Genomic DNA, 22615 nt, shown 5'->3' on the forward strand with positions numbered 1-22615 from the left:
ACTCAATAAAGAAAAGTGGAATCAGGTGATGTTTTACACTGCAGCACAGTAACAGGATGCCAATTTTCTCCTGTCAGTGAGATGCATGGCTCATTGGGATTCTCCATGGTGAAATGGTGGATGTACTGCCCTTAGTCTTGCTTCCCGTTTCAATGAGTAGGAAATAGCAGGCAAGCAAGTTCCTTGAGGGGTATACAAGCTCAGAAAAATAGCCTCCCCCTCCCCCGAAGGAGGTAAATGGTAAAGCATACAGGATTGCGGGAACTGGAAATGCTTTCCACGTGGAATAACATGTGGGCCATGCACACGGTGCAGAGGGACCTCGGGGTCCTTGTGCATGAGTCGCAAAAACCCAGCCTGCAGGTGCAGCAGGTGGTCAGGAAGGCGAATGGGATGCTGGCCTTCATAGCGAGGGGGATTGAATATAAAAGTAGGGAGGTCTTGCTGCAGCTGTATAGGGCATTGGTGAGGCCGCAGCTGGAGTACTGTGTGCAGTTTTGGGCGCCGCACCTGCGCAAGGATATTTTGGCCTTGGAGGGAGTGCAGAGGAGGTTTACTAGGCTGATACCGGAGTTGAGGGGGTTGAGCTATGAGGAGAGGCTGAATAAACTAGGCTTGTACTCGTTAGAGTTTAGAAGAATGAGGGGAGATCTCATTGAGACGTATAAGATGATGAATGGGATGGATAGGATAGAGGTGGAAAGACTCTTCCCGCTCAAAAAAGACAGTAGGACTAGGGGGCACAGCCTCAAGATAAAGGGGGGGCAGTTCAGAACGGAGTTGAGGAGGAACTTCTTCACTCAAAGGGTGGTGAATCTCTGGAATTCTCTGCCCGTTGAAGTGGTGGAGGCTGCCTCGCTAAATATTTTTAAGAAGCGGGTTGATGGGTTTTTGATAAGAGAGGGGATTAAGGGTTATGGGGAGAGGGCGGGAAAGTGGAACTGAGCCACGACAGATCAGCCATGATCTTATTGAATGGCGGGGCAGGCTCGAAGGGCCAGATGGCCTACTCCTGCTCCTATTTCTTATGTTCTTATGTTCTTATGTTCTATCAATTTATTTTGGATCTAGTCCTTAATTGACAAAATTATAGGGAACAGAAAAAATGTGTCCAGCTCTAGAGGATTAGATTATGAAGAAAGATAAAGGTTACTTCATCTTTTCATTGAAGAGCATAGGATGAAGAGACATGACAGAACAATAAACAACATATACAATAGATGGGTGAAATGGCTTTTTATCGTGGGCATGAATGGAAGATTGCAGGTCTTAGTGACATAACTTACAAGTGCTCAGCAGCATTACATATTAAGAACATATCTTTTCCATATATTATCATGTAGAATGGATCGATAGACTTATTCATTGATATGTTTAAAAGGAGCACAGATTAAATCTGATTAAGAAGAGGGTTTGAGGTGCTTAGAGATCTTGTCTGGAAAGGGGTTTCCAAATTTGAAGTGATATATTATGAACTCTACACTGTATGCATTACCTTGTTTCAGTCTTTCCTCTATTAAATGGTTCAAGTGCCAAAAGTCACACGTGAAAATTAGGATAGTAGGTGCAATGACAAAACTTACATTTCCATGCTGCTTTTCAAGCAAGTAGAAATACCTTCACTGTGAGTAAAGTAGTAAAATATAATGGCTGGAATTCTCTGACCTCTCCCGCAGTTGGGATTCTCCAGTCCAGCTTCCGCGAATGGAGATTTGGCTGAGTTCCAACTTCACCATACTCGCTGACAGTGGGAGCAGGGTGACCGATATTGGAGAATTCTGGCAAATGGTAGATGGCCACTGTACAGGCAAACTAATATAATTTTGTGTTGGGAGGGTTTTCTGGAGGTATCAATGAAGGCGTGGGTGAAGCTGAGAGAGATTCTGAGAGAATCTGAATGAGACAGTGAATTACTGGATAAAAGAATAACCATCAAGGTGAAGCATAAAACCTGGGAATAGACAGAACTCGGATGCTGGAAGAGTAGAGAGGAGTAAGGAAGGGAGTGAAGTGAAACTTTCTCCACCCAAAGTATAATGGGATAATTTACCAGAGGAAGTCATTGCAACCAACATTATAAATGCAATCATGTGGCGGTTTTGGGAGAAGAAGCGATTGAAGGATAGAATGACAAAGTGAATCAGTGAGGTTTAAGGAGAAGGTTTCTTCAACCTAAGGTGCTGTTACTTTAAAAAAATCACGTTTTGTCTCTTGTTCAATTTTTCACAAAATCAGGCATAATGACAAAACTCTGAAAGGAGAGGACAGAGAGGGCTGGACAAGGGGAGGAATCCAGAAACAGTTTCCTTCCAGTTATGCCGTTAGCTCCAAGACCCATAAGCATGGCCCCGATTATAACATAACTGAAAGCTTACGACGGATCCACCCTCATGTGGCCAGGTAGGAGACAAGCTGTAAATTCATCAAACAACTGCCTGTATCCCAACTCGCATCACCCATTCCCTGTGTCTGTTGGTCTACATTCCCTCCCCTGATTAAGCAATGCCTCAATTTTAAAATCCGCATTCTTGTTTATAGATCCCTGCATGGCTTCACCATTCCTTGTCACTGTAACCTTTGCCAATCCTACAACTTCTCTACACATACCTGATTTTCTCCTCTTGCACATACCCAGTTTGACTCACTATGCCATTAGCAGTCGCTCCACTGCCTTAAGTTCTAGAATTCCCTCCATAAACATTTGCACCTTTATCTGTTTCTTTAAGACGCTCCTTAAAACCTATCTGCTTGACTAGGTCTTTGGTCACTGGCTCTAATATCTCCTTACATATTGTTACAACTCATCCCAGGGAAGGTTCCCCAACTGTTGTTGATCAAAGCAAGACCCGTCAATTTGTCACCATCAGACTGAGATACCCTCAAATTGTCACAAACCCGGATGAGGATGGATGAGTGGTGCCACAGGGCAAATTTTACCATCCCGTCCACCATGAGAATTGGAGTGGGTGAAGGGCAGACCATTAGAAAGGTCTGTTGATCTCGGATGAGATTTTCCAGTTTTGGGGCGAGCGAGGCCAGAAAGTCCTGCTCCATCACTGGAACGTTACCACCTCGCCCGCCACGGAATCAGAGCAGGTGAGGGTCCAACAATGGAAATCTCCATTGACCTCGGGCAGGAATTTCCTGTCTCGCTCAAGCGAGTAAAATCCCGCCCCATGTCTTTATTCAAGCCACCCTCTTCTGGTAGCAGCAATGGCTTAATCTAACAAGGTTCCTTTCCCCTGGGGTACCTTTTTCCACACTCAAGATATATTTAAAAAGGAGCCAATTCAAACAGATTTCTTCGGTTAAGAAAGAGTAAGTTTAAAAGCTACTAAGAGAATGGTAAGAAGAAATGGTAGAACACATGCATCTATGTTCGTAATTATTATACATAAGTATAAATTAAAAGTTATACGGATGTCCTTGAGTTGCGGGGAGCAGATGCTGATGAATTACAGCCAATGTGATTCTTTCCAGTAAAGTTGATTTCTGCTGACAAATATTTAATTCTGTGGTTCAGGGTGACCTGTAGTCCAGTCCAACGACTTTGGTTCCATTTTTCCAGCCACTATATTGCAGTTAGTGTGTAGTAACTTCTAGCTTCTGTTCCTCAGTGCGTGCACACACAGAGCATCCAGCAGATCGACAGAAAGAGAGCAAAACAGAGAGAGAATTCCAGAAGAATGCTCAAATGGCTAGTTGGAAGGTAGCCTGCCTAGCTTTGAACTCCCAGATTTGCATTCCAAGGAGCTGACATGTGCTTGTCTGTCTAGACCATTATAGTAAAAAGTCTGACAACACCAGGTTTTAGTCCAACCTATTTATTTGATAATATACTCACAAGCTTTCGGGGTTAGCCCCTTCGTCAGGTGAATGGAGAGTTCTGGCCTCAGACAGAGCATATAAAGCACAGACAGTTTAGAGATTACTGATTAGAATGCGAATCCTTACACCTAACCTGCTGTTCAAGACCTGAAGTGGCTGATAATGTGAGTGGAAGGAGCACTGATCACAGGTTAAAGAATGTGTATTGTCTCCAGACAGTACAGTAAGTGAGGTTTTGCAAACCCAGGCAAGTCACGGGGGTTACAGACCATTATAGCCAGGGCCTCTGAGATGAGATGATTGTTCTGTCCCTTTGTCTTCCAGAGATGGCAATCAGGCTTAGAGGGTGGGATTTTCTGGCTGTGCTTGCCCCAAGACTGGAAAATCCCATCTGAGGACAACGGTCCTTTGCATGGTCTGCCCCCTGCCTATTACAATTACTGTGGCGGGTAGGATGAGAAAATTCCACCCAGAGTGATTTTTACAAATATTTGGAATTGTCCGGGCCCCCAAGAAGGGTATTCCATAGAGACTTTCTGCAACCATTCCTGTTAGTGGCTAATGATGCATTCATCAGCCATGTTTGGTTACTCATGTCCATCTTTAAAAACATACATTTCAGGTCCTTATAAAGTCCAATCTTTCCATGTATGACTCAGTCTTTTTTCTATCATCATTACAATATCTCAGTTTTAACCAGTGTGCCACCATGCTGATGTAATGGTAACATCAGCAGTTATGTAAAAATGACTCTGAAGAAGGAGGAAATAATCTGTGCAAGGGAGAGATGTACTTACCCAGAACCTTATTATCCACAGAATATAAATAAGGTAGTTTTTGAAGGAACCTACCTAAGTCCTAAGTCACTTATGAGGAGAGGGAAACTTCCCAACTGATTAAACTGCAAGTTACCTGAAGTGAGATCCAAATGTTATTCATCATGGAAACCAAACCACAAGAACCTAGAACCAGGTGGCCACTGTTTAAAAATAAGAGGTCACTCATTTATGACAGAGATGAGGAGAAATTCTTTCTTCCAGTGGATTGTGAGTCTCTGGAACTCTGTTCCTCAAAAAGCAGTGGAAGCAGAGTCTTTGAATACTTTTAAAGCTGAGCTAAGTAGATTCTTGATTAATGAGGGGTGAAAGGTTATTGGGATAGGCAGGAATATGGGGTTGAGGTTACAATCACATCTACCATGATCTTATTGAATGGTGGAGCAGATAGGAGGAGCCGAGTGGCCTATCTGTTCCGAATATGTATGCTGTATATAAACCACCTTCATCCCAGTAATCAGCCAAATGGACTTTCTCTGAACTGCTTCCATCCATGGATATCCTTTCTTATGTAAGATGTGTGCTTTAAATAACTTGCACACAATTCTCTTGGTGAGTTCCAACCCATATCCTATATAACTGTAGCAAGGCTGTCCTACTTTATGCCCCTTCTCCGTCGCAATAAAGGCCGACCTTCTGTTTCCCATCCTAAAGGCTTGCTGTGCCTCCTAATGTTGTATTGGCTCAGCACTGCCCTAAGGTGTCAGCTTTGATAACCTGGAGTGGGGCGTGAATTCACAACTTCCAAACCCAAAGGCAGAGCTGACACCATGAAATGCTGAGGTACTATTGTTCTTTCCAAGAATGATTTTTACATTGTGACACAGCATGCATCATATCGACATTTCCAGAGCAGTCATGAAACAAATTTTGTCATATTGTAGCTGTTTGTGTTCACTAAAGGTGACAAATGGTTTCATAAAAGCTGAATTGTTCTGAGTGTGCTGTAAAGTATGAAACCATCATGATTTAAGGTACAGTTATTCTGAATGAGCATCCAGTTTTATTGGGGGGCGGGGGGTAGGGGGGAACGGAACAGCATGGAAGTGGTACATTGAGGAATTTTGGAAGGGGTAAGTATGAAATGTTTATATCTGACAAGGCTCTGAGGTATGGCACCCTGGGAATTTTATTTTTATGTCCTTTTCTAATTTTTGAAGGATACTATGACTCAGTATTGAGGAGTGAGAGACTGTGATAGAGCTCTGGTACACTAAAGAGACAGAGATCCACGTCGATCAGCAGAATGTGCCAGATGGTTTACCTTCCTTGTTATAAAGAGGCTGTCATGGTTTCCATGGCCAGGCCTCCTTTCAATCCAGCTGTAAGCAGCTGTAATTATCAAATGGGAATCTGTTGTGAGTTGTCCTGTGGTATTTACAGCTGGGTCCTGGAAGTGGGAGTTAACAAGCATGAAGGAATTGGTGGAAGGTTTGTGGGGTTGGGGTGGAGGGGGGGAATGGGTTACAAAAATGGCAAAAGTCAATACATTAACCCAACTGGCACTATAGTGTACTACTGAGAGAAAGTCAATGCATTAGCATGACTGATGCTACAGTGTACTGCTGAGGGAAAGTCAATGCATTAGCACGACTGGTGCTACAGTATACTACTGGTACTGTGACAGACTGGGCAAAAGTCAATACATTAACCCAACTGGCACTATAGTGTACTACTGAGAGAAAGTCAATGCATTAGCATGACTGATGCTACAGTGTACTGCTGAGGGAAAGTCAATGCATTAGCACGACTGGTGCTACAGTATACTACTGGTACTGTGACAGATTAGAGATTGTGGTGAAATGTTTTTCTGCTAATGGCCCATACAACATCAAGGATTCCCAGTATTGAACTACTCGTTGTGTTCTGAGTATATTCCATCCCCAGTTTGGAGGGATTGTCTTATGAGGAAAGATTAAAAAGGTTGTGACTCTACTCATTGGAGCTTGGAATAATGAGAGATGATCTCATTGAAACATATAGGAGTGAATTTTCCCATTCTGCCTGCCATGGGAATTGGAGCGGGTCGGGGATTGGGGGGGTGGATGTATGAAAAGATCCATTGACTTCAGGTGGGATTTTTCAGTTTTGGGGCAAGTGTGGTTGGAAAATCCAGCCCATGGGATTCTTAAGGGGCTTGACAGTGTAAATGCTGATATGGCATTTCCCCTCATGGAAGACTCTAGGACCAGAGGGCATAGTTTCCAAATAAAGTGATGCTAATTCAAGACGGAGATGAGGAGAAATTTCTTCTCTCAGAGAGTTGTGAGTCTTTGGAACTCCTCACCACAGAGTACTGTGGGGACAGAGTCCTTGTGTATATTTAAGGCTGAGATAGATTTTTGATCAAGAAAGGAATCAAGAGTTACAGGAAAGAGCAGGAAGGTGGACATGGGGAATGTCAGATCAGCGATGACCTTATTGAATGGCGGAGCAGGCTCGAGGGATCAAACGGTTTACTCCTCTCCCTATTTCTTATGGTGTTAGCAAATCCCAAGCAAAGGATGACTGAAGTATTAAGTGAAGTTAAAGGAAAGGGATCCAATGACACTTTTGGCAGAAAATAGCAATAGACCATCAATACGTTGGCAAGGTGTGAACAGAGGGTGATTAGATTGTAACTTTACCAATACTGTTCAATAATCAGATACATAATAGATCACTTCAGGAATATTCTCACAAACATCCGTGAAGAGATCAAACATCCTTGCCGACTCATGGAGTCCTTGGTTTGTAATTGATCAAAATGGAGAAGGAGGGGAGGAGACTGAACACATTGAGAGACTTCGTCAAGGGGCAGACAGAGGTGAAATTGAAATGTCAGGGAGAGCGCACAATCTTCTCAACCCTTCATCGAACTAATTCTTCAGGAACCACCTCTTTGAATGTGTCGGTGTCTGGAGATCATGCATTGGACTTATCAACCATCTCAGAACCACCCGAACCAGAGTGGAAACAATTCATCCTTGATCCCAAAGGAGCTGTCCAAGAAAAAGAATAGATTTCAGGGCTGTATAATCACCTTGGCATTGCTAATTTCAAATAATTGATTGAAATTTCCCTCTTTTTATGCCTATATCTGATTATCTTTTTCCCTTTCTTCTCATTCTTTCCTCCCAAAAATATTAAATGAGCTGAGGGGGCTGGGTGACGACATTGCTTCTGATGATATATAATCTTGAGAATCAGAACTTGAGTGGGTGGAAAAGGGAACATTAGCAATTCTGTTGACTGTTCCATAGCAAAAAAAAACCCACTGAGACCACTGCAAAAGAACTATTAACTCAAAAGCAAACAATGTAACATCAAAATCTTTATAACACAGAAGGAGGCCATTCAGCCCAACATGTCTAAGCTAGCTGAAAAAGATCTACCCAGTCTGATCCCATTTCCCAGTCCTTGATTGAAAGCCCTATAGCTTACGGCACTCAAAATCATTATTAAGTGCTTGTGATGTGAGGTGCTGCCTTTATCACCCTTTCAAACAAGAGGTCCTGACCCCTGTTTAGCTTTGGGCTCAGAGTCTAGATGGGATTTCTTTAGGGTTTGGTTTTAACCCAAAGAATCCGACCATGGGCTGGCATTCATAAAAACCAGCCTTGTTTATTTGCAGATCTGTATAAACATCTCTTCGTTCTGCATTGTCCTTGTACTTCCCACCAGATTAAAATGTCTTTGTCGTGTGACTTTGCATCATTGTTACATTAGTATCAAGTGCTCCTGATGTTAACCTTTTATAGACTCCACCCATCCTCTGGGTGAAAAAAAATCCTCTTTCACGTCCCTCTAATCCTTTGGTCAAGATTGCAGCATTAGAGCAACTGGGTTAGCTAAATTCCTTGCTGCTGGATTGGATTTCAGGCTTTTAGTGTGTAATTTAACTTGGTTTCTTGTGAAAACTGTAACCAACAGCCACATGCACGATGTGCGGAAAGAACTTGTTACAATGGCAGTGCAGCAGGATAAGGTGATGCTGCAACTAGAGACTCAATAGTCTTGAAATTCCTCAAAGACAATTATGTCACCGTGGAACCTCTAAACAAGAATTGTATCCATTATTGGCCCGCAGAGGCACTTTCAAATATATTTCTTGAATCTGTTCATGTACATTCACGCCATTGCATTTATTGGCGTGGGACCCATGTAAAATGAATGTGAGCAATTGAAGTGCACAAGAACTCCTGTGCACCCTTTAAATGAAACTGCAACTTACACTTCCCACCAATAGAGCAGAGGGGCAATGTTTGGTCTTTCACTTCACCCTCAAATGGCTTCAGTGCATGGCCTCTCTATCTCATCTTCCTTCTTAAAGCCATTCCATTGACCAAGCTTGGTCCACTACATTTATATCCCCATATTTGGTTTGGTGTCAACTTTTGTTTGATACTATGAAGTGCAGTAGGACATTTGATTACATTAAAGATGCTATGTCAATACAAGTTTTTGCTTATTAGTGAATATTTATCCGGGTATTTTATACTGAATTAATCAAAAGATTCCTGGAGATCCAGCTGAAATCTAACTGTAATGTATCTGTGCCAGGTCTGTTGGCCTGTTTCTTGTAGAGTCATTCACAATCCTGGGTATCAGTCATTGATCTCCCAAAATAACAACAAAAAGTGGTGGACTCCCCCTGTGCTTTACTTGATTAGTCAAATGTATGTTATGATCCAGAATCACATTGTTCAGGATTTCCCAAACTTTCCAGTCGCAGAGCCCTTTTGACCTCCCAACAGTACTGAAGGAGGCCCTGAGAGACATCCTTATCATATTGCCGAATTATAGCACAAAATATTATTGTTACGCAATTTGGTACAAACATCATAAAGAAATATAAACAATGATTCTATGTATTATTTGTATACATTTACTATGATAAAATGTTTCTGTCACTCAACAAATACTTGCAAGTCTTGCCATTCTGTAATTTTTAATGAGAGTCCACACTCACATACACTCCCACTCTTACTCTTACTCATTCTCACCCTCACCCACTCTCACCCTCACCCACTCACCCTCACCCACTCTCACCTTCACCCACTCTCATCCTCACCCTCTCACCCTCACCAACGCCTACCCTCACCCAATCTCACTCTCACCCATTCTCATCCTCACCCACTTTTACTATCATCCTCAGCCACTCTCACCCTCACCCACTCTCACTCATTCTCACCCTCACCCACTCACATCTTCACCTAATCTCACCCCAATTCTTCTCAGGAACCATATCCCCCACCCAGGCCCAGGCACCTTTCAGGCCCAGCAAGATAAACCATGGGGCCCCGGAAAGAGTCCAGAGTTCCCAGGAATCCAATTTGGGGACTCGCCATAGATTTTGCCAAGTTAACCAGTCTTAATTGAACTGGACATTCAGATGTTACAATTACGGAGCATAAACACTGGAATGGACTGGTTGGACTGACATATATTGTATGTAATTACTTCTTGTTCCATGGACTAGGAAAAGGGGAGAAGTTAGCCATGGTTCTTATTTTGGTCCACTGAATCTTGGTGGAAAATACAATTAAACTCCAGTTAAGATCAAATCCGTTTGCATGGTCCCTTTCTCAAGATTATTGCCTCATTAAAAATTGGATACCTGTCCATACTTCACAATGTGCAGCCAATAAATAAGAATGAATCACTACCTGTCAGTAGGATGAAAGAAATGTTGGATAAAAGTTTCTATACTGGTCAGATACTATTCTCTGGAGTGACAGGAGATTCTTTGTAGTGAGTACTGTTCAAAATAATCTTTTTCATGAACACGAGATGTGCTAGCTATGTTATACAATGGAATCTTAATTAGAACTATAAAATATTATGCATGAAATAGAAGTGCACTGGGAAAACTGGTGCAAAACAACAAATTATTTCCACAGCACTCACATTTTAGAGTGTCCTGCCATGGGAACTGAACAAATAGTAAGACATGGGCCCCACTCAAAAATTCTCACAAAGCAATCATGTTCAAAATAAATGATCAGTTTTTAACAATGCAAGCACAAATGTGTATATTGCATAATATGCTTGGGAATTCCAAGAACTTTAACGTAATGAGTTCAGGTGTAGCTGATGCGCTTGTTTATAACTTAGATTGGGTTACAGTTTTCCAGATTATCATGTTATCAACAGAAGCAGTGACAGCATATTGTGTTTGCATCCTCTTCAACTATGTATACAGACAGAAATTAACCGCTGCTTATGCAAAACGCTCATCTATTTTTGTATCGTTAATCTGTTTGAAACCCGACATTGAGGTAATTATTCGATATATGAATATATACATTTCATATATGTATTAATTGAATAGAAAAATGGCATAAATCAGAAGTATTCAGAAAGCCAGGCTGAGATTGATCATGGGCCTCAGTGCCAGTCATTCGACAACACCCTTCAAGTCTACATGTTACAAACAAGAAGAGTTAATATTTGTACTAAATTCAGGAAATCCCTAATGCAATCCACCCAATTTCAAAGCTGGTTATCCCCCATCATGCCCAGAGCGAATGAGGCAATTTAGAAATTCAATTAAATTCCACCCTAATGCAGGATGGAAAGGTACATCAGGCCCCCCATGAAGTATTTAAATGGTGAATGTTTGTCTGTACTTCAGTGCCTGTGATTTAGGAATAGCGTACTGGTTTGTAATCTCAGTTTTCATTTTAATTCAATGTCCCTCTTCATTTAATATCCCATACAGCAACCCCCTGTAACCTGCTGAATTTGTTCCTCTGTTTTTGTGACAAGATGATTGTTACATCTGTACATTTTTAAGCTGATTATTTGTTCTAAATTTGAATTTTTGAATGTAAGTCACACTGCAATTCAGCCTTCAGGCTGTAAACATGTTCCTGAATAAAATATCATAGTTATTATTTGTAAGAGTCTTTCAAACAATGATTAACTGTTGGGGTGTAGTGACTATAGATAATCTACAACCACAGACCCTTTTATGAATGTTAATTTTAACCAAAAGTGACAATATTGTTTATTGTAAGACCGTTGCATATAGAAAAAGTGTACACTTTTAAAAACTGCAATGATTACATAATAAACCACAACCCTTTTATCCACAAAATAATAGTAACAGGCTTTCATTCTTTTTCTCTTTTGACAGGACATTGAAGTCTGTTGATGAATTCTATGATGATCACACTTATGACCACAAACAGCGTCCGCCTGGACTGATCCTCTGAGGGTAAGTGCTGCTCTCTGCTGAAGTTGAAATATTCCAGTGGATGTTCATAACCTTAAAACCCATTGCACTAAACATGACTAAATTGCCACATCTAAATCAGTTTCCCTCATTAACTAAGTTGAAAACAATGGGTGCTGTGCAACAAGTTCTGGTCACCACAATATACAGTGTTGAGTTTCTTTGTTGCACAGAAACTCAGAATTTTCTTCAGAAACTTCATAGAGAATAATCAATTACTGAAGAGAGTTACAGGCTGTAACATGACCGAATAATTCAGGAAGTTAATACATAGCATATTAGACAATAGATGGTTAGATGGACAGAACAGTGGCAGATGAAACTCCAGCCTGAAAATTGTGAAGTAATGCATTTTGGGAGGACTAAAAAGGCAAGAGAATATATTTTGAATGGTCATACCCTAGGAAGTACAAAGGGTCAGGTGTACCTTGGAGCGCATATCCATAGGTCTCTGAAGACAGCAGGACAGGTAGATAAGGTGGTTAAGAAGACATATAGGAAACTTACCTTTATTAAATGAGGCTTAGAATGTAAGAACAAGGAGGTCATGATGGAGCTGTATAAAACGCTGGTTAGGTCACAGCTGGAGTAATTGTGTGCAGTTCTGGTTGTCACACTATAGGGGATGATGTGATTACACTAGAGAAGGTGCAGAAGAGATTCATCAGGATGTTACCTGGGCTGGGGCATTTCAGCAATCAAGAGAGACTGGATAGGCTGGCGTTGTTTTCCTTGGAGCAGAGAAAGCTGACAGGGAAATCAAATCGAGGTGTATAAAATCATAAAGGCATCGATATGGTAGATAGGAAAGAACATTTCCCTTGACAGAGGGGTCAGTAACCAGGGGGCGTAGATTTCAGGTAACGGGCAGGAGATTCAGAGGGGATTTGAGGAAAAATATTTTCACCCAGAGGGTGGCTGGAATCTGGAACTCACTGCCTGCAAGGGCAGTAGAGGCGGGAATACTCACAGCATTTAAGAAGTATTTAGATGAGCACTTGAAATGGCGTGGCACAGACTATGGATCATGTCTTGGAAAATGGGGTTAGAATCGATAGGTGCTTCATGATCGACACGGATATGAAGCCCAAAGGGCCTCTTCCCATGCTTCAAAATTCTATGACTCTATGATAACTCTAAGAAGTAGCTACCGGTCAGTTCCTAATTGAGGGGATTAGGTGATTTATGCATATCATTTTCATATATTTGAGATACAGAAAAATATTTCATGGGTGGCTCTTGGGGGTGATTCTTCGGCCCCTCTGTACTGCTCAAGTAGCATAGCAGGCTGGAAGACATCAGTGGGGGGGCTGTCGGGGGACGCGACAGGCGTTCAGCTGATTGTGACTCTCCCAGGCAATGTTTTTCAATGTAATCAGCTTCAAGCCAGAAATCAGCGTGAGGATGATTACTATATTGAAATCATCATTTCAATATAATTAGTAAGCAGGGACAGTAATCTTTGGGTTTGCTAGTGGTTCCCTGCTGCCAGAAGAGGTCCCCACCAGTGGGGAGTTAAAGTTGGTCCCAGGCATGATCACCTCGCTGATGGGGACAGACACCATTGAGGCACTCTTCGGAGGTCAGGCACAGGGGAAGTGCCACTTGGGCACTGCCAGCCTGGCACTCTGGCACTGTTACCGGGCACCCTGGCACTGCCCACTGGGCACCAGGCTGTGCCATGGGGCAGGTCTCACTGGGGGATGGAGCTGATCCGTGGTGGTGGAGGGGGACTCACTGCACATATTGCATTGGGATCGGTGGGCGAGGACGGAGGGGAGGTGATTGGGGCTGCAAATGGTGGGGGGGGTGGTGTTTGGCATCAGTTGGCCATGGGGAGCTGGCAATGCGGGACTGGCAGTTGGGGCTGGCCCTTCAGAGGGAGGGGGAGGTCGGGTAGGCTGCCAGTCGTTGTGGGTGGATGACTGGGGAGGCCGGGATCAGGTGGCTGGAGGGAAGTTAGGGAGGCCAGAGATTAGGGGAGTTGGGAAATATGACAATCAGTGGGGGGCTTGGACAAGAAACTGGGAGGCTGGCGATTGAGAGGCCAGTGATGGTGGGGCATGTGCCAATCTCCCCACTGACAGATTGACACATGTACAATGGCCAACTCAGTGCAATGTTGCTGGCCTCTCTGGCAGGATGGGACCCCACCACCCACTTACCAGCGTAAATCCCCCCAGAGGGTTGGAGATTCTTGAAGCTAAGTAGGAAAATCTCCCCTTTTACCACCCATTGGGTGCTTAGTTTTTTTTAAAAGGATCACCCCATCTTGTCTCATGGCCAAACAGATTTACAGAATTGAGAAGATGAAACTGACTCAGCAATTTTCTTTGATTTTATACATTTTAAAGTTATCTTTAAACAACAGGGCTACAATGACAGAGTGGGTAGCACTGCTGCCTGACAGTGCCAGGGACCTGGGTTTAATTCCAGCCTTGGGTGAGTGTCCGTGTGGAGTACTCCCCATGTCTGCGAGGGTTCCTCCGGGTGGTCCGAAGATGTACAGGTTAGGTGGCTTGGCCAAGCTAAATTTCCCCTAAGTGTCCCAAAGTGTAATTGAGTTTATGAACAGTCTGATCTAGCTTTTGAAAATGGCTAAAGTAGATGCTGGAGGTGCTGTCAACGCAATAGAGTTTGAGCTTTGGACCAAAGACAATTGCTTCAAGTGGTCCCTATGTTAGCTGGAGGAAATTACAGTTGACCCAAGATTAGCTAACAGCCAAGCAGTCTGATAGCAGAGGGTGAGTGAAAGCTGATGTAGAGGTGAAGCTGGCTGTTATCAGCATACAAGTTGACCTGACGTCTGCAGATAATTTTACCAAGGGACAGATGTAGGCGTGGAAGTGGGAGGATGATTTTTGGGAATTCTCAAAGTTCGATTGTAGGGGTAGGAAGGGAAATCTTTGGCAGAGATAAGTGAATTATAATTGAATAAGTATGATTGGATCCAATTGAGGACAATGCACCACAAACACAGATAATGCCATTCATGACTTTGGACATTTCAATACTGTGAAGAGGACTGGAAAATGATTGTAAGGATGAAAAATATCAATCAATAATGTGACAACTGATCTTACATAATTGGTCTCTGAAAAAACTTGATTTAGCAAATTAGTTGCTTCAGTTATAATAAAAACATTGCTCTGCATATCCAAAATGCCTTACGGCAATCCAGAAAATTGTTAGGAATGTATTTGTCACTCAGTATTGAGTCCTGTGACCATTGGGTGCTTAGTTTTTTTTAAAAGGATCACCCCATCTTGTCTCATGGCCAAACAGATTTACAGAATTGAGAAGATGAAACTGACTCAGCAATTTTCTTTGATTTTTATACATTTTAAAGTTATCTTTAAACAACAGGGCTACAATGACAGAGTGGGTAGCACTGCTGCCTGACAGTGCCAGGGACCTGGGTTTAATTCCAGCCTTGGGTGAGTGTCCGTGTGGAGTACTCCCCATGTCTGCGAGGGTTCCTCCGGGTGGTCCGAAGATGTACAGGTTAGGTGGCTTGGCCAAGCTAAATTTCCCCTAAGTGTCCCTAATTCAAACATAGTCAAAATGCTTTGGGGAAACATAAAGGTTAAATGAACCAACACATTCACGGTTCACATTGGAATTATGTTGGGATGCAACTGGGAAGGGATGTACGCTTACATCCAGTTGAATACAATCTTGTGTATCTTTCTCCCATTTCAACTTCCAATTTTAAGCCAAAATGGTCAGTCAAGTGACCATTATATCACCCTGCTTAGTCAAATGTTAGGTATTTCACAATGAAATCTTTTCATAAGGCATGTCACTTAATCAGATTCTGAACTTCTAATGAGGCAAGATTCTCCCAGTTTGCTATTATAATCTTCGATGTAAGTTGAAGAACACATTTAGGATTGCATTAGAATAAATAATAAATAACGTAAATAGTGGAAAGTGAAAAGGAGAAAATCGCTCAGCTCCAACACAGAAAACAAAATACTGGAGATGATGGAAATCTGAAATGAAAATGGAAAACGCTGGAAATATTCAATATGTCTGGCAGCATTTGTGTAGAGAGAAACAGGATTAACATTTTAGGTTGATGACCTCTCATCAGGATTGAGAAAGTTAGACGGGGGTCATAAGTTTTAATCATGGGGGAAAGAATGTGATGGGTGAAGGCAAAAGTAATTAAACAAGAGGGTATACTGCAAGGTGAAAAAAGAGGTGGTAATAGGAGAAAGAAACACTTGAAAGCCCCCTCAAGGATGAGTTTGGAGGTGAGAAGGCATTTAATCAGAAGGAACAGTGTGGTTTGGGGACCACACTGTCTTCCTGACTTTGCCTGATTGAGTCTGGGACAGGAAAGCATGTGGACAGGGTGCTAATTGAAGCTCTCACATGGGCAATTAATGCCAACTTAAGGGTCTCATCCTACATGGCAGGCGGAGGAGTTGGCAGGAAATTCTGTTGAGTTTGCTTGTGTGCTTCTGAGTTGGGGGGGGGAGGTGCGGGGGAGCGGTGGTGCTCATTTAAAGACACCAGTGCCTGATCAATCGGGAAGGGGGTCCCACTGAGAGTCAGCCTCCTGCCCTTTCTTCTAACCTCCTCTCACCCTAGCCAATGACTCCTTCCCCCAACCTCCAATACCCAACCTATCCCCACTCACCTGTGGGTTGGGTTGTATGCCTCTAGTGAACGCATTATAGGCAGTAACCATTACTGCCATTGTCAGGCAATGGAGATCTGCCAGCCTCTGATTGGCAGGGGGGCTCTCGAATGGACAGTCATGCATCTTGGGGAAGGACTGATGCTGGCCAGCTAAGTTCCTAATGGGCATTTTATTGCAATAGACTGTCCAGTAGAGGTGACGTTTGGGTTTCACTTGTTCTCTGTCCAATGACAGAGAACAAGCAAGATCCCTGTTACAAACACTAAATTCCACCCAATGTCTCTACATGGAACTCTACATGACAACTGGGGAATCATTACCAGCTGTATAGAAAAGAATAAGGACAATGGTTCTGGTTTGAAATTGTTGAATTCAACCTTGAGTCCAGAAAGCTTAGCTATTGAAAAATGAGATGCTATTCTCTAAGCTTCCATTGTACTTTATTGAGCAGTGTGGGAAGCTGAGAACAGACAAGTCAAGGTGGAAGTGGGGTCCAGAATTTAAACTGCAAGTGAATTGAAGTGCTCAGCAAAGCGGTCACCTAATCTGCATGGAAGAGGCCACATCCTGTGCAGTAATACAGCAGAGTACAAATAAATTGTTGTTTCACTGTAAGGAGTATTTGGAGGCCTAAATGGATGGTGGGAAGGGGTGAAAAGGCAGTCGTTGCCTCTCCTGCCATTGCAGGGAAAGGTACAATGGAAGAGTTGTTAGGGACGAAGAATAGATCAGTCCCTTTAGATGTGTTTTGTGGTGGCATTATGCAGAATGGTAGAGGATGTTCCACTGCATGTTGATGCTGCTGAGGTGAAAGTTGAGGACAGAGTCCCAGGAGGGTGGGAAGGGGTGATTACCAAAGTGTGAGCAATGGAACAGACATAGTGGAAGGCACTGATAACTACAGAGGAGGGGGATCCCCTGTTGAGAAAAAAGGAAGATGTTGGGTGGGATTTTCCTTCCCCTCTGCGACGTGTTTTGTGGCAGTGGGTAGTGGTGTGCCACTCACTGGCGAGGGAATCTTATAGTTGCACCATTGTCAAGGGGATTTCCCATTGAACACAATCCTCACCGCCAAAAAACCCTTGGTGGGGGTGCACCTTCTGCGGGACTGTAAGATCACAGCGGCAGCAAGATTTTGGTGAATGTTCCAGTGTATTGTCAAATTATATTTTGCTATTCAAAATAAATTTGCTAGCCATTCTTTGATTTCTTTTCTTCCTTCCTTCTAAGTCAATCTTTCAGTACATTTTATTTTTCTTGTCCAAAGTTTTATATCCAATTTAGAAACAATTTCCAGGCAGCAAATACTCTGTAATTTCTGCCTGGGTTTTTACTATTAGTCCTTGCTGCTCCCATTCATAAATGCTGCCCTCTTGTTTCTTAGATTGTAAATTGGGACTTCTTCTCTGGAAATTCTGTTAAATTACTGTTAAATTTCCCAGAAATGTAAATTCACCACATTTGCTATAAACATTTCTCAACGGAATTAATTTTGCATAAAATTGCTGCCAACCTTTCGTTGTGCAAAATATTCTTTACGCTGCGCTTTCCCAATTTACGGAGAACTCATCCCCCAGTAACTTTACAAACGGATCCTTCTTTTCTTTCAAATGCAAGATGAGGGGTGGGTGTGGGGGGAGTTCAAAGGAGATGTGAGGGATAAGTTTTTTTACATAGAGAGTTATAGGTGTCTGGAACATGCTGCCAGAAACGATAGGGGCGTTTAAGGGGCTTTTAGATAAACACATGATGGTTATGGACCAAGGGCAGGCAGAAGAGGTTAGTTTAATTTGGCATCATGTTCGGCACAACATTATGGGTCGTAGGGCCTGCTCTTGCGCTGTACTGTCAATGTTCTGTGTTAACTCAGAGGATTCCCTTTGGGAATTTGTAGTACCAGAAGGAGGGAGGAGGCAAAACAATAAAAGTAATGATACAAAGAAGCATATGGACCGAAGGCAGCTGCAGGAAAGTAAAACAACTTTGACCCTATATGATACACCATCTCAATCAGTGGAGAACCTGCTGTCTAATTCCATACCATATCTCGGTGTCCAAATTGCATAATTAAAGTTTCAAATGTGTTTTGTCACCTCTAAATAATACACCAAAATCAGGATATGCCGTGAAGTTGATAAAATTGCACTGATATAATTTGTTATGGCAACTGTTTTGTTGTAGCTTATCTCAGTTTAGAAATGAATATTTTCACTGAGTTGGAAATGCTGCATGCAAATTGCAGCCCTCGGGCCACAGATCACATTGCACGCAGTAAGAAACACGAGGGATTTGTTAGAGAATGTTACATTGCAGCAAATTATTTGTCTCCTGTTCTGTGGGTAGTTGGGATTCTTAGCTAAGCTTTAAGACATAGGGAATTTTAAACCACACATCTGAGTTTAGCTCACAGCATCATGCACTGTCAGGAAGATGGTTTTCCAATTCTCCCACTTGCACATCTGGCAGACGTATTTTATAACTGTGTTAGTCAGGCAAGATATTAAATGAAATGTAAAAGCTCCAGCCATGAGACAACTGTGCTGAGGGATGAATTGGAAACTAGATTTCCAGTGAGTCAATTGGGCAGGTACTCGATTTGGCAGGATGTGGCAAGTGTCCGGCAAGAATCTGCGCTAGAGCCTCAACTATTCACAGTGATCCAGAACCACTGCTTCCCAGGGCATTTGTACCTGGGGCAGTACCCCACAATGTAGCATTGGTGATCCCACTGGAGGTCGCCACACAAAGATGGCATGGGAAGTTCCAGTGAGCAATTATCCTGCACCAGGAACCATCCAATACTCCATGTAAATCGGAAACTTTGGATGCTTCTGACTCTTTTAGTAGAATAGTTACTCAGAGAAGGATTGCAGTCAGGTCTCACCCCTAGATAACTACACTAGTGAACATTCCAAACCCCCACTGGACCATCCCAACTACCCCCCTCAACCTTTTACTGGAGCCCCTACTGACTACACCCTCTATCACCCGCTCCCCACTACCCCATCAACCCCTTAGAGCCTCCTGACTACATCCCAACTACCCTCCTGAAACTCCCATCCCTTGAGGACCTTCTCCATCCCTTTGACTACTCCCCCCACCCCCTGACAATACTCCTGATCCTCTAACCCCCAGCTACACTCCCAAATCTCTGCCTAGCTTCTCTCACTCCCCAACTAACCAACCCAACACACACCCCGACTAGTCTCGCCAGCTGCTGACCGTCCCCTGACTATCCCACAACCATAACTACCATCATACATTCATGATTACCCCACCATAACTACAACTGACTACCCAACTCCTCTGACCCATCCTACCCAAACTCCTGACGCATTCTATCCCCACCAACTTACCTTACACTCTTACTTTCTCAAAGTGGCTGGGACCTTTAAGTTTAAGTACTTTGGGGCAACGAGTGCTTAGAAAAGAAATGTGGATCACTTCTCCTGGGACTGCTACCCTGCTCCGAAGGATTCCAGGAGCCGGTATACCATACATTTCTGAAGGGACGCAAATTGGAATGTTGTGTGAGAAATGTGAAGCTCCCAACCATCAGGGTGGCACAGTGGCACAGTGGTTAGCACTGCTGCCTCACAGTGCCAGGGATCTGGGTTCAATTCCTGGCCTGAGTCAATGTGTGTGTGGAGTTTGCACGTTCTCCCCGTGTTTGTGTGGGTTTCCTCCGAATGCTCCAATTTCTTTTCACAGCCTGAAAGATGTGCTGGTTAGATGCATTGACCCAAACAGGCGCCAGAAACTGGTGACTAGGGGAATTGCACAGTACCTTCATTGCAGTGTTAATGTAAACCTTACTTGTGACTAATAAATAAACTTTAAATTATGTAAAATGAGTGGAATGACAACCTGACTGTGATTGCCCCTTCTCGGAGGTTCTGGCCCACCAGTATTTAGAACATAGAACATAGAACATTACAGCGCAGAACAGGCCCTTCGGCCCACGATGTTGCGCCGACCAGTTAAAAAGCAATGACCCTCTAACCTAAAACAAACCCTTTCCATCCATAAACCTATCCACGGATCTCTTAAACGCCCCCAAACTAGGCGCATTTACAACTGCAGTAGGCAGGGCATTCCAGTCCCTCACCACCCTCTGGGTAAAGAACCTACCCCTGACATCCATCCTATAACTACCACCCCTTAATTTAAAGCTATGCCCCCTCGTGCTAGCTTTCTCCATCTGAGGAAAAAGGCTATCACTGTCCACCCTATCTAAACCTCTAATCATCTTATATGTTTCAATAAGGTCCCCTCTTAGCCGCCTTCTTTCTAATGAAAACAATCTCAAATCCCTCAGTGTCTCCTCATAGGACCTCCCCTCCATACCAGGCAACATCCTGGTAAACCTCCTCTGCACCCTCTCCAAAGCCTCCACATCCTTCCTATAATGTGGGGACCAGAACTGCACACAATACTCCAAGTGCGGCCGCACCAGAGTCTTGTACAGTTGCAACATGACGCTGCGGCTCCTAAATTCAATCCCCCTACCAATAAACGCCAAGACACCGTATGCCTTCCTAACAACCCTATCTACTTGATTCCCAACTTTCAGGGATCTATGTACACATACACCTAGATCCCTCTGTTCATCCACACTATTCAGAGTCCTACCGTTAGCCCTATACTCTACACATCTGTTATTCCTGCCAAAGTGAATTACCTCACACTTTTCCACATTAAACTCCATCCGCCACCTCTCGGCCTAGCTCTGCAACTTGTTCAAGTCCCCCTGTAAACTAAGACACCCTTCCTCACTATCTACCACACCTCCGACTTTGGTGTCATCAGCAAATTTACTAATTCACCCAACTATACCCTCATCCAGATCATTTATAAAAATTACAAACAGCAGTGGCCCCAAAACAGATCCCTGAGGCACACCACTCGTAACTGAACTCCATGACGAATAATTACCATCAACCACCACCCTCTGTCTCCTATCCGCCAGCCAATTCCTGATCCAATTACCTAAATCAGCCCCAATCCCATACATCTGCATTTTCTGCAGAAGCCTTCCATGGTGAACCTTATCAAACACCTTACTAAAGTCCATATATACCACGTCAACTGCCTTACCCCCATCCACCTCTTTGGTCACTTTCTCAAAAAACTCAATAAGGTTAGTAAGGCACGACCTACCCTCCACAAAACCATGCTGACTATCTCCAATCAATTCATTACTCTCCAAATAATTATAAATCCTATCCCTAATAATTTTTTCTAAAACCTTACCCACAACAGAAGTAAGACTCACCGGTCTATAATTCCCGGGGAAGTCTCTGTTCCCCTTCTTAAACAATGGGACAACATTCGCTATCCTCCAATCTTCTGGCACTATACCTGTGACCAACGACGACCTGAAGATCAGAGCCAGAGGCTCTGCAATCGCCTCTCTTGCCTCCCAGAGAATCCTAGGGTAAATCCCGTCTGGCCCAGGGGACTTACCTATTTTCAAACCCTCAAGAATATCTAGCACATCCTCCTTATCAACTGCAATACTGTCCAGTTTACAACCCTGTAACCCAGTGTTCTCCACAGCTACATTTATGTCCCCCTGCGTGAATACCGAAGAGAAATATTGGTTCAATGCCTCTCCAATCTCTTCCGGCTCCACACACAAATTCCCACTGCTGTCTCTAACTGGCCCCAATCTTGCCCTAACCAACTTTCTGTTCTTAACATATCTATAGAACGCCTTAGGATTCTCCTTAATCCTATCAGCCAAAGTCTTCTCATGTCCTCTTTTAGCCCTTCTTAACTCACTCTTTAACTCCCTCCTAGCCAATCTAAAGCTTTCTAGTGCACTACCTGAGCCCTCAAGTCTCATCCAGACATAAGCCTCCTTTTTCTTTTTAACCAGCGAACCAACTTTCTTAGTGCACCACGGTTCCCTAGCTCGACCAATTCCTCCTTGCCTGACAGGGACATACATACCAAGGACTCGCAGTAGCTGCTCCTTGAAAAAACTCCACATTTCGGACGTTCTGAGACCCTGTAGTCTCCTAGTCCAACCTATGCTTCCTAATTCTCTCCTAATAGCCTCATAATTACCCTTCCCCC

The 22615-nt window shown here is 43.3% G+C and overlaps 1 protein-coding gene across 1 annotated transcript in view; it reads left to right on the plus strand.

The window, feature by feature from the left end:
* Nucleotides 1-22615, plus strand: part of saxo4 (stabilizer of axonemal microtubules 4) — a 160545-nt gene that overhangs the window by 111222 nt on the left and 26708 nt on the right. Inside the window, exons 12-13 of the mRNA XM_080191589.1 lie at nt 2236-2400; nt 11785-11865. Coding sequence (XP_080047715.1) covers nt 2236-2400; nt 11785-11863 — 244 coding nt within the window. The 3' untranslated portion in view covers nt 11864-11865. The remainder of the gene's footprint in view (nt 1-2235; nt 2401-11784; nt 11866-22615) is intronic.

Source organism: Carcharhinus amblyrhynchos, chromosome 6 (assembly GCF_965287045.1).
Source record: "Carcharhinus amblyrhynchos chromosome 6, sCarAmb.v2.hapA, whole genome shotgun sequence".
Lineage (NCBI taxonomy): Eukaryota > Metazoa > Chordata > Chondrichthyes > Carcharhiniformes > Carcharhinidae > Carcharhinus > Carcharhinus amblyrhynchos.